At 37.7% G+C, this 12569-nt stretch overlaps 1 protein-coding gene across 1 annotated transcript in view; it reads right to left on the reverse strand.

Annotated features, from left to right (window-relative positions):
* The window catches only part of LOC104620762 (receptor-type tyrosine-protein phosphatase kappa-like), a 106900-nt gene extending 94548 nt beyond the window's left edge, over window positions 1–12352 (reverse strand). Inside the window, 4 exon segments of the mRNA XM_010287101.1 lie at window positions 3138–3221; window positions 3224–3418; window positions 4328–4421; window positions 12323–12352. Coding sequence (XP_010285403.1) covers window positions 3138–3221; window positions 3224–3418; window positions 4328–4421; window positions 12323–12352 — 403 coding nt within the window.
* Between the last annotated feature and the right edge of the window lie 217 nt (window positions 12353–12569).

Consider the following 12569-nt stretch of genomic DNA (forward strand, 5'->3'; position numbering starts at 1 on the left):
TACTATAATATACTTTAAAGAATAATTCCATCTATCCAAGTTAAATAGAAATACTTAAAACCACCAAGTGTTCAGATCTAGCTCTGGTCAGAAAGGAGGCTGTTTTCAGACTGATATTCCTGGCTTTGCTTTCTTGCAAATACTGAATTAGAAGCTATTAAAACCTTCTTCATTTGTTAGTTACAGCTCCAAAGATCTGAAGCACAGCTTCTGAATCTTACTCTGTTCTTCTACTAATTGTTTCCTCAGTTAATTCGACTCCTGGTACCACGCACTGCTCAGTTATCGCTCACCACTCTGGGAGGTCTGGCCCAGTTACACAGCCCTATATAAATGTGAACCTTTGTGAAAGACAGCCAGAGATCCTCACTGTCTCACACCAGAGCTCTGCAAAAGTCCGAGATCATCTGCGTTTAGGGAATTCTAGAAGTCCAAATACGTGTAAAGCTCTTAGCTGAAGGGAGGAGGTGAAAAGAAGAAGAGAGATGAAGGGAAAGATTAAAACAAAACAACAAAAAAAAGGAGAAGAAAGAGACAGAGAACTGGAATCATGGGGAAGATGGACAAAGCAACAGAAGATAAGGGCAAAAAGGTAAAGATGAAGAGAGACAAGAAAATGTGGGATAGACACCTTTAACTCCAACACTCTACGAAGTTTTTACTTGATTAGCAGATCCTTGTAAGAAAGAACGGCACTACAGAAAAGCTAAAAAGAGTTAATTATCTGTCATTGTCATCTGGAGTTTTCAAAGTTTCTATGTATGAAAAGTACACAATGTAAGTGCACAGTTTCAGATAATCATGTAATCAGTGGCTATTTCTAATTAATGTTATTTGAAAAAAAGTAGGCAAATAGTAAAAATAGAAAAAAATAGAAAAAAGTAGGCAAATCCCCCTATCTTCCTTCTCATACCTGAATCACTGATAATGCCCCCACTATTTAATCAACATCATGCTCATTCTACAAAACCTACAAAAATCATTATGAAAATGAGCCTATTTCTGACCATATGTGAAATACGTGGGGCACAGACTCATGTATCTTCCTATAGCTCTCATCTTCTCAGCCTGAGTCCTGCTTTAGGCTGCAAACTGTGTTTTAAAACAGTTTCAGACAGACAGTTGATCACTTGGACATGGCACTAAACTAGCAGCATACACACAAGGAGTCAACTACAGAGCTCTGTTTACTATTGCTACAAGAGCTCAAGAAGAGACGTAGGTGTGAACACACCTTTAATTCTCTGAGATGGCTGAAAGCCCTTCACACTGCACATTGCTTGCACACTCTGCATTTTGAAATACATGACAAAACGGACATAGGCTTTCAAGTCAATCAGTAACACACAATTAAAAAATCCGCATGTCATTTCCAATAGTATCACTGAGTAGACCTCACAAGAGGGAATTTTCAGGTCACAAGCATTATTACCACCAGTGCGTCTAAACACGGGTACCTTTTAAAATATTTTAATCCCTCCTTGAAAACAACATCTGCTTGAAATAGTTTACCTTAGCAACTTTCAGTCACTGGGTGAGGCTTCTTTTACACTATGGTACCTCTGACACCAAAGCTGAGTCTAAACATGTTCACTGACAGCACACTGGCATGCTAGCTTGAGACCAAAACCTGTCTTGTGTGCACCACTTTCCAAGAATAACCCACAACAAAACCAGAAGACAAAATACATGCACTCCACTCTGCTCTTAACAAGCACCACTACAGTGACCAGCCACCATCTCCACACATCTAACTAGATAAAGGCTATCAGAAACCATCACCTTTCTTAAAATCTCAGTTAAAAACAAAAAGAAAACCATTTTCCGTGAACATAACAATATTACCTTTTTAACCTCAAGGAAAATAGCAACCCCAAATATCTATAACGTAAACACAGATATAGGAATAATTCATAATGGACTGTGTTTATAATTAACTTTTTAAAACAGTAATGCTAAAATTTGAATTGCATGAAATATTCTAATTCTGTACTTGTCAATAAATCTTCGTGTGATGCACCTATGTCTAGAGTTCTCTACAGCTCCTCATATTCTACCTATTTAATAAGCTGTTCTCTCTTCTTTATTGCAACAGTAAACATATTCCTCTTCTATTTCTTGTAGAACTGAAAATAAATGGCAAAAAAGTGCTACCAGATTCTAACCTTGATTTGCTATCCATATATAAAGCTACACTCTCTCCTCCATTTTACAGGCAAACACACTACCTTTTTCAATTTTATCTTCTTATGTACCTACGCTCTTACATTAGTCCAAGTACTCATTTTTGTTACTGACAGCAGTATCTATTTTCATTTTGTTGTTGTCAATATTTTAATAAAATCTAAATATAAGAAAAGGAAACTAAAATTTCTATTTACTACCACATTTATATACTATTAGGGAAAAATATCTGGTTTTATTTTAATCTCTTTCATACCAAGATTCATAGCCTAACCACTGAATGTCACCATTAACATCTACATCTATTCTTTATTTCTTCCTAGCTAAGGTAAGTTCAATGGTCTTGTCAATGAAACTTCATTGAAAGCATTTTAAAGAGGAATCATAGAATATCTGGAGTTGGAAGGGAGACCCATAAGGATCGAGTCCAAATCCCAAGTTGTCATCTGATACTTTCATACATGTCATACTTTCATCTGATGGGTGGCTTTCCAGCAGTTAACATAAATTATTGCAACATAAATTATTGTTCAAACATATTTGCTGAAGAAGTTTTACATCTTGAACAGAGTCTTTAAGCACTGAATTCAATATTTAAATATAAATGTACAGAATAAAATTAATTTTCAAATACTACACCTAATACTGTGAAGAAGTCTTCACCTAAGACCACCATGTATTTCTTGGCATCTGTGTTAGCACATTTTTGTAATGACTGGGAAGCCACCCTCCTTTTTCTTGTGAGAGAGAGACTGAGTTTAACTTGAACTATGTGGACAGTTTGGGCTACATATGCAGGGTGATGGGTATAAGCTACTGTTGTAGGCCTAATTAATACATTAATAGAAGAGAACTTCTGTCCTTCAGGACACATGTTGTAACACACAAATCATTTCCTTCCACTTGTCTAGACTGGACTTGGATGTAATTTCCATAAGAGCATTTACGCATACCGTCTTCATCTGTCTGAATAATGGTCTCTTCGCTCTCCTTCCTCCCTTCTGGGTTGGTTAAGATCATTTTGAGGCTGACATTCAAACGTGCTGGGGTGCTTTGGGGTCCATGTCCAAGCAGTCTGCCTTGCTCTCGTTGTGTCCGCAGAAGTAGTGGTAGCATATAGTGACATTGAAAGTGTGGCAACGAGTGATGTTGTAACCCAGAGATTCCCAATCCACAGCAATGTGTCTGGCCCGGATCTCAGCAATCTTCAATGTTTTCGGTGTTCTCATAGGTTCTAAAAAACAGAACATAACAAAGAAAAACATTGGTAACGTTCTTCAACCTTGCACTGAACTGTAAGTGGTAGATGATGCCTCCAGGAATGCGAAAGCAAAGGACACAACCAACAAACACAGAATTTTTACTGAAGAAGTATTATCCTTTGTACAAGTACCCTGAAGGGGAAAAAACCTGCCAGTCTCTGGCTTTTTACATCATTCTACTCTGGCATCTAATTGCAGGTTTCAGTCAGTGATTAAGACTTAGCAACAGTGAGAAAAAGAAAAAGAATTGTTAATTAACAGTGCAGTGATTCAAAGCAATTGAGAATACAGGCAGCAGATGCAAGAAGAGTGACCAAAAGGCCATCCAGCTGTCACTGCTGGCTTCCCTTCTTTTTTCCCTCTACCTTTTTTTATTACCTGTGTAAATTAGATAATACATCATAGTGGTAAAGAGTCAACATTCACTATGCTATGATTTATCATGTCACCAAGCAATGCTGTATAGTAATTATACTAATTACCTTGCTAAGCTAGCAGTTACAAAAACGATGCAGATATTAATGTTTATTATTTTAGTAATGAAGCTATTCATTCAAGCAAAACCCCTCAGAAATATTACCAAAAATGCTTTTGGATATTCCCATTGTATCCTGCTTCTTTCAGATCCTCAAAACTTTGCTTGGACATTGCTCTGAGCAGGTAATCTCTGACCTGCTACCTAAGCTCAGCTGCTCTCCACACATACATTTCCACCAGCAGAGAATGTGATGCTCCCCAAGCTGTCATCAGTCTTTCATTATTTCTCTAGTGCATTCATTCTTCATGCAAGACTAACTTTTATCGTTGAACTTAATTAAAATGATTACACAATGAAAATCACGACCATGACTATATATACTAGATTTTCACTGGAAATATACCAAGGGGATCTTTACATCCTGCTAATACATCTTTCTTCACTGGAGAAAATAAAGCCTGCTGTGGGTACAGCTTCAGCTTCATGTCCTTGCTGGTCTAAGGTCAAAACAGTCAAGATTATTCAAGGAAGAGAAATACAGGATTTCTCTTTCTGGGCATAACAGTTCTTTGTAACTTGCATTTACGAAATGACAGCCTCAACCAGGCTAACAACCAGCCAAAAGCACAGATGGTATATTGAAATAAGGAAATGTGAATCAGTGTAATCTATTCAGCATGCAGTTTGCCAGACAAACTGCAAACATTTAGTTTCAAACATCAAAACAACCAAATTCTAAATATAACATAAAGGTATTCCTAGTTAACATGATTAGTGTTAAGGATTAAAAATTGTGCCTATTTGTTTCTGTGATCTATCCTTCCCTTTCTGGATTTTGAACAAGCATGTTCCCTTTGCCCTTAAGTAGCGATTTATCATATATATGGCGAAAAATACAAATGATTAAGTAGACTTCCTGGGCAGTAGCTTTCTGAACATATTGTATACTGTGACAATAGAGATCTGAAACTGAAAGACAGCACTGAGAAGGTCCTTGAGAGATAAAAGACTTCAAGAGGAGGAGGGAAAAAAGGGGTTTTATAGAGTAAACAATGGCTGGTGCTTCAGCAAGTACAGACAGATGTGAGGCAGCCATTAAAACAAAGCAAAACAGACAAAGTAGCAACACAATAGATCTACTGAAGGAGCTGGTAAGAGTCTTCACAGAATCAGTATTTCCTTGGCTACTGGAAGCACTTAGAAAAAACCCGAACGCACTCAGGTGTCAGAGGAAAAGAACTGCTACACAAGAAAAAAAAAAAAAGTATCAGCCTTTTTCTCACATGAATGACAGTGAAAAATCTAGTTATAAATACTATGATTTAGAGTTTGAGGACTAAAAAAGTAAACATATCCTTCACCAAGGAAGTTTTGTATTATAGGCTGATTTTTCTTTCTAAAATGGAATGATTGTTCTCATTTTAATAATTTCCTCTTTATTCTACTAATCCAGGTTGTGCCTTCAACCACTCGCACCAGAGATGGAATTCAAACCTGAATTTAAAATTTATTTGAGCCTCTAAAATAAACACAACATAATACATGTTGTCTGGCCATGAAGGCTGAAACTATTAGTGTCTGAAGCTGACTAATCAGTAGCAGAAAATGCACTTTATTTTCCTCTTGCTTCTTTCATCACAAGACCAGAACTGCATTCACACTATGCGGTAAGACATTTTCAAAAGAAAATGAAAAAAAAAAAAAAAAAAAAAAAGCTTTGTTAATCTTAAAGAAGAATTATTTTACAATTCTATGCAAATTTTACAAATGTGTCATAGTATCAGAGGAGACACTCAAAAGCATCCTTTATTCACCTGTCAAAAAGGAAAGAATGAAAGACAGAGTGTGATCTCGCTTTCTCACAACTATTCCCTTCTTTGGCAGAAATTAAACAACTTCTGCAATATTGAGATGGTAATTAAAGTCTGCAGAGTCTCTCAACAGCTTTGGTAAACTCTGCCAACTGTCCCACTGCTCCTAAAATGATGCTTTAAAAACACAATTTTACTCTTGCTTCTGGGCAACGTTCATCTCAGGGATCTCTAGAGGTAAAGACCAATTGTTTTAAACTACCACACCACAAAGTCTCCATCTGTAACACCTCAGTAGAAAGCAATCTTCGACTAATTATTTTTCTCAGATAAAACACTACTGAATTTTTGAGTAGACTTCCCAAAAATCTCAGCATCTTATTAAGAATAACTTTGCTCTTGATCGGGGCAAAAAGAAGTGTTCATCTGCCATTTTTCCCTTTCCTCATCACACTTTAGGGTTTGCATGTCACTGAAACATTTCCTTAATCCAACTGGGATTTCATTTCAGTTTATGCATTCTCTTCTGATCTCTGGATACTTTTTCAGTACTGTTAATCCCAGTAAATCAATTCACATTTTGCCTTCCCAGTTGTTGCTTTCCCACCTTTCCTCTTTCAGTCACATCTGGAACTTTTATCCAAAATACAGGGACATTCAAACCCATGACTCCTCACTTCTTTGTTGAATTACTCATGTCAAATCGGCACCCTATGTCAAACAGGGAAGAAATACGGCACGCTTAAAATATCCTTAACCTAAAAGCTGGAGTTTCAATAATAAAGGCAAAAAGCACTTAATATTTTCCAAATATTAATCTACCAATTACCCCTGTGAGACAGGTAAGTGGTGTTAATCCTTTCCTGCGAGACACAAAAAGGTTAATATCTTGTTCAAAGCTACAACGTGACTTACTGCCAGGGCCATAACAAAACTGAATGGCACCCAGCTCCCTGGTCACCAGTGCTCCGGCCACCAGACAGCATCAGCTAGCAGCAGCAATTCAGAGAGCTCATTTACACTCTATTTGCCAATGCGCCCACTGAAATGCTAACTCCACTCCTCAACTCTAGTTCTTTTTTTAAGAGTTTTTTTCAGATTTTCTTAGACCAAGTTTGAAAAAGCATAACAGTGCCCAGACACTAAGTGAGTATCTGAGCATAAGGACAAGTTATTTGAAAAACATAGTTTGGCTTACTTGTTTTGAAAGCTTTCTGGATTGAGAACTTTGAATTTGAGCGAAACAGCATATTTTTTCCATTGAATCTTGTATTTAAACTTAAAATTTTGGGGAGAAGGTATTAATAATTTATTTTTTCAAGCCTTTTTCTCCAGCAGAAAACGTATTTAACACTGGTGGCAGTTCCTTGTGATGACAGCAGAAAGTTCTTAGGGCTTCTGACGTTGCAGGAACTGTATCAAGGTCTTAAACATGAACATCCTGAGTGGCAGAGTCGTGTCTTCCAATAGAAATATGGCAAAAAGGCATACGGATGATTTGGTGGTGGTGGCAGGGTTGACCTTTATATCCTCCTGAGTCCCTCTGCTGAGGGCAGGCTCCCTTCTGCCAGACCCTTCCTGCCCACGGGGTGCTGCCACGACCTCCACCCCATTCCCACCTCTGCTTGCAGCCAGATTATCTGGTTATACCTTTGCTCTCAATGCCCAGCAATACCCAACTCTGTTCTCTTCCTCCTCATCACCCTCCCTTTACCTCTTGGCAAATGAATACTACCAAGCTGACTTAGATCCATCATCTGATCTTTTTACTCTCACTGAACCATTTAAAAGCAGAGGTACTGGGAGAATATCAAAAGAACAGAAAAAACGGAGTAATAAGAGAGATCTCTGCACTTATATAGATTACTAAGTTCTCAATCCTTCTCCAGAAACTGCATTAAGTAAAAGAATTACATGCACGTGGCACTCACTTGCAACAATTCATGGATCAAGAAGATTTAACCCAACTTCATGGATAAAATAAAGAACAGCTTTAGTAATTCTCCAATGGTTAATAATCCAGGGATAGATGGCAAAAGAGACTGAACCTGTTGACCCTATACCACCTCTCAACTGCAGGATGATTTAATAAGACGCTCCAGATAACAGATAAAATGAAATTCAATTTTCTTTAGTGCTTGATAAGCAACACATGATATGACAGGTCAATATTGGAGCCTCTTTGTAGAGATTATTTTTACTTACACAAAGATGGCAATGAAAACAAAAGCCTTCACAGTTGCAGAAGCAGCAAGGTGAGAGCATACATTTCCTCGGAACCCATTTTTAATGATACAACTTATTACCCTGCTGTCAATCAGAGAAAAACAGATGTCCCAAAGTGTTGAGAAAAATCCCATAAAACAAAGCTAGTAAAGCATGACAAGTCCTTTGCTTTTGCTGCCTTTCCTCAGAAATCCTAAATGTTGATTGCAGGACACAGTTTCATTTCCATTTACCTGGCAGAAGAGGGGGAATTACATTTTCTGACCAGCAGACAGAACTCACATTTGTTTGCATGAAATGGAAAACAATCAGACCAATTTTGAAGCACAAACATTTCAGATAAAGACAGTGCATCTCCAACACCACCATATACCGTCTAGATAGTGTCTGTGTATACAATTCTTTAATCGGGGTTGGCTTTCGTATCTTTCCTCCCCCTTGAACTCTTTCTGGTCGGGCATTACACTGAGGAGCTGACTTCAAATTTCTAATTTAACCACACTGACTGAAATTCATATCAAGTTTTAGAGTGACCGAGGTCACCTTCACTGGTGACACAGAAGGCGAAAACTAGCTGGACTTGGAAGCTGATACAATGCATAAATTTGCGTGAAGTTTGAGGGAACTGTGAAGAGATGTGGGGCTTATATTCAATAAAAACTCTGACATACAAAAGTAAATGTATTGCAATTGTTAAAAAAGTAGAGTACCTTTGGCTTAAGATAGCAACCCTGTAATTTAAAGCACCGTGTTTCTGACAGAGGCTCCTTTAATTATCTTGCCCTTACATTTTAAAACAAAAATGGCATAGAAAAAAAAAGTCCTCATTTTTGTTCTAATTTTCTCAGTCTGACAGCCACTGGAATTCCCCAGACTTTTCTTTATGAGAACTGGAGCCTCTGTCCTGTGGCTTCTCCTGACCTTTCCAAGATAGGTCTCTGCTTGGCATGTGGGACATAAAAGAAGATTATTCTAAGATGTCACTCTGGCTCCTGCTGGTTCCTCAGTTCATGCAAGGTCCTACAAAAACAAAATGTTCCCAAAATGGGAAAAAAAAAAAAAAAAATTACAGTCCTGCTGCTGTAAAGAATTCTTCTAAAAAGACCCCTGATATGAGCATGGAAGAATGGTATGAGTGAAAACCACTGGAGGAAATACAACCCAAACCAGAATAGCTGTCAAATGTGCAGTAAGAAAACAATAAACAAAGGTTCTTCACTGGTTCATTTCAGTTCCATTACTCTCAATTATTACTTTTGTTATTAGTGAGCAATGAATCATGTAGAAAGGTTTTATATAGATACTAAATTCCCTCACATCATAAACTTGGTTAAGACTGCTGTATACAAAATTAGCGCTCATTGAAAAGGACTGGACTAGAGTTACACATTTCAGCAGGCAACCAAAGTTTGAGCAGGAATTACAGGCATTGACTATCATCACTTCTGTATTTCTGTGGGTGATGTGCTGCCTGTCAAAGGAGCATCCTTTACTGAAGTTATGAACAAAGCCCTATGTCCTAGAATATCCATGATGAAACCCCTGTGTTTCAAGGATTATTAATCTACAAATCCAAAATAATTTCATTCAGACTAACTCCCTAAGGAACAGAAGCCACACCTCAAGTCCCTAAATTTCACCACAGGTCCTGTGTGGAGAACGTATACTGAGGAGAACCTGCTGAGGTCTGATGAGGGATGCCTAAGTGACCTCTTTGCGAGGGGCTACCTACAACTGTGCAATCTGAAACTAGATACAGCTCTTGGCAGAATTTAATCTGTCTGAATATGGCTCTAGTGCTGGAGAAACTTAATAGCCATAGAACTTTAAAAGCAAAGCATGTTTCTTTAGGAGCTTCTAGAGAAAAGAGAACTTCCAACAAAGCTGACATAAGAATATATGTTATTTAACAACATGATGATAACACAGGAAGACCCAATTTGTTCAGACATCCCAAGAATGTCATGCATTTCAGTCTGATTTCCTTGAACCAGTCTGTCTTTATGACAGAATAATTCTTGTCAATTCTATTCAAGTTCCTAGCCTGTAACTCTGGTAGATTTTTGACCATTTCTAAGTAGAGTTAAAGGCCAGCTTACAGTTAAAGGCAAAAATCAATTAACAGCGCTGGCCTCAATCCTTTAACTACTTAATGGTAGTTCATGAACTACTTAGTTTCAGGCAGGAACTCCTTCCTACCTACTTATGTGTATACCAAGCCAAACCCACACAACATCGTATTACTAACTGGATGAATATAGACTTTTCGTAAGTTATTGAAATAAGTTACTACTCCAGATATCCCAGTGTTGGAGTATCTGCAATGCCTCATACTCAGAACATACGAAAACCACGACACCTGCCATGTATGTAAATACCGGTTGGGAAGTCTAACTGAGGTACTAATTTTTTTTTAATTTCTTTTTTCAAATTGTTTTCCATGTCTGCATTTTAGAGGCCTGACTAGGCAACCAAATTTGAAAACTGAGGCCTTCAATCTTTTTAAACTTAGAAGCATTAAGAAATAGTGAACATCAAAGAAAGAGAATTCAAATGAAGTAGAAAAGTCAGAAAATTTGACATAATTTCAGTTCAGACAGAAAATGAAAAATTAACAGCTATGTATGCCCCCAATAAAGATCTAAAGCATCACTGGGCATCTCCTTTTTCAGAGGTGTAACAAATACGGGATACAAAATGAATACGGGTGCAAACACAAACAGAACCCACTTTGTTTACATTAGTGTGTCCACCTATTTGTCATGTGAAATATGAACCCAGAATAAATGAAACAATGACATCTATACTGTACTGGCACTACAGATTTATTTCGTTACAAACAAAGGTTATAATGCAATTGCATGAAAATCTATGAGCTTTTTCTCTTCACTTCATCTAGTGGCTGACTTATTAAGCCAGCTTACAAATTTCTTATTGACCACATACCTCAGGGAGCTGAAGAAAACATCTGAATTATTACATAAATAATCAGCTGTACTATAGTAGTTTCAGTAGCAATGAGGGGATATTCAATAGATTTTTAGGGTGTATCTTTCTTGATGCAAAATATAGCTGTCCCTGCTTCAGTGGTAAAGAGATGAAGTATAACTGCACTACTGACAATTATTTGCCCATTCCCTCTTGATAGTATGTTTATTCTATTGCCTCCATGCATGATTAACAGTTTGTGCATCCTTAGCATGTAATCGATAGCTGTGAAGTCTTGTATTAGCTTTAGAGATTAGACATCCCTTGATAATAAATTCCATTGATCTTCCCACTTTAGCTTAGCTGCAGAAATCCACTTTTTGTTCCTTTTATTTTCCTCTGAGTTTAAATTAAAAGGAGATAAATAGTCTAGAAGGAGAGAGGAAACGCTGGCATGACCTCTTTAACTTCATTCCTCCAGATGAACAAAACCTATCTGGTGGTGTAAAGCATGAATCAGCATGCCAAGAGGGATCAGACTGCAAGAGTAAACAGAGGCAAAGCCTGACACTGCAAAATTCCTAGGAAATCTGTCCAGGACTGCAATAGTGAAGATTAATTGTGTAAAGTCAATTACAAAATTGATAGTGATGGGAGAAAAAATGAACCTTTGATTTACATATTAGTGGCATAGTTATATTAAATCAGAATGGAAGACTCATCATCTAAACCAGACAGAATTATATTATAAAGAATATATTAAAAGAGAATATACAATTCGAATTTACACACACAGGTATACCGTCTTTACCCACCTTAACAGTGAAACTAACCAGTCAACACTATGAAGAAAGCATTCACAAACATTTATTTGAATATAAATCACCAGTTTGCTTAGATGATACATTTTTCATTTCTCTCCAGTGCACATTCATAAACATCTTTTTACGGTTTTGTTTACAGATAGTATATTTGGGAGCTTAGGATGTTATGAGTATTATGCAAAATATCTAAGTTGGAGTTGTGTGAACAAGCAAAACAAAGAGTTTTCTATGGATACCATTAAAGCTTCAGTTCCTTTCCCCTGTACATAAAAATTTTGTTCCTCCAAGTCAGGCAGCATAGGTATCACCATACGAAATGAAGTGACCGGATGTGGAACGCAGTCTATAATAAATAAATATTTATTTATTTACTACAGAAGACAGACTCAGACTGTGAATACAGCTAGTGCCACGTTTCTACTTCTGATGACTAAGAATTGAAAACTGCAAGCAGCAATCACGGTACTCACTTAAAAATTTTACATACATGTGTGCGTCTAGACGCACATACACAGAGATACTTGCGCACGTGTGTGCATAGACATGCATTTCCCCACATGCAGATATAAAACACCCATCAAAATACATCCTCTCTCTCTGCACACCTACCGAAACGCTCTTAATCTGATTTGCCCCCATTCCGATTTCACCCTGTCCGGCTCCTGTAGCCCCTGGGGCCACGGCTGAAACCACCCACCCTCCAGCCCACCCCCTGTGACCAGCAAAGCCTGGAATTCCCATCTGGCCGGCAGGCCACAGACCTGCCCTTCCAACGCTGCGTCTGTGTGCTAAACCCGAGTGATAGCTGTACGTTGCACTTCGCTCTGCCCCCGCCCCTTTCACAAAATCAATATAT

Source organism: Phaethon lepturus, unplaced genomic scaffold, assembly GCF_000687285.1.
Source record: "Phaethon lepturus isolate BGI_N335 unplaced genomic scaffold, ASM68728v1 scaffold6780, whole genome shotgun sequence".
NCBI lineage: Eukaryota > Metazoa > Chordata > Aves > Phaethontiformes > Phaethontidae > Phaethon > Phaethon lepturus.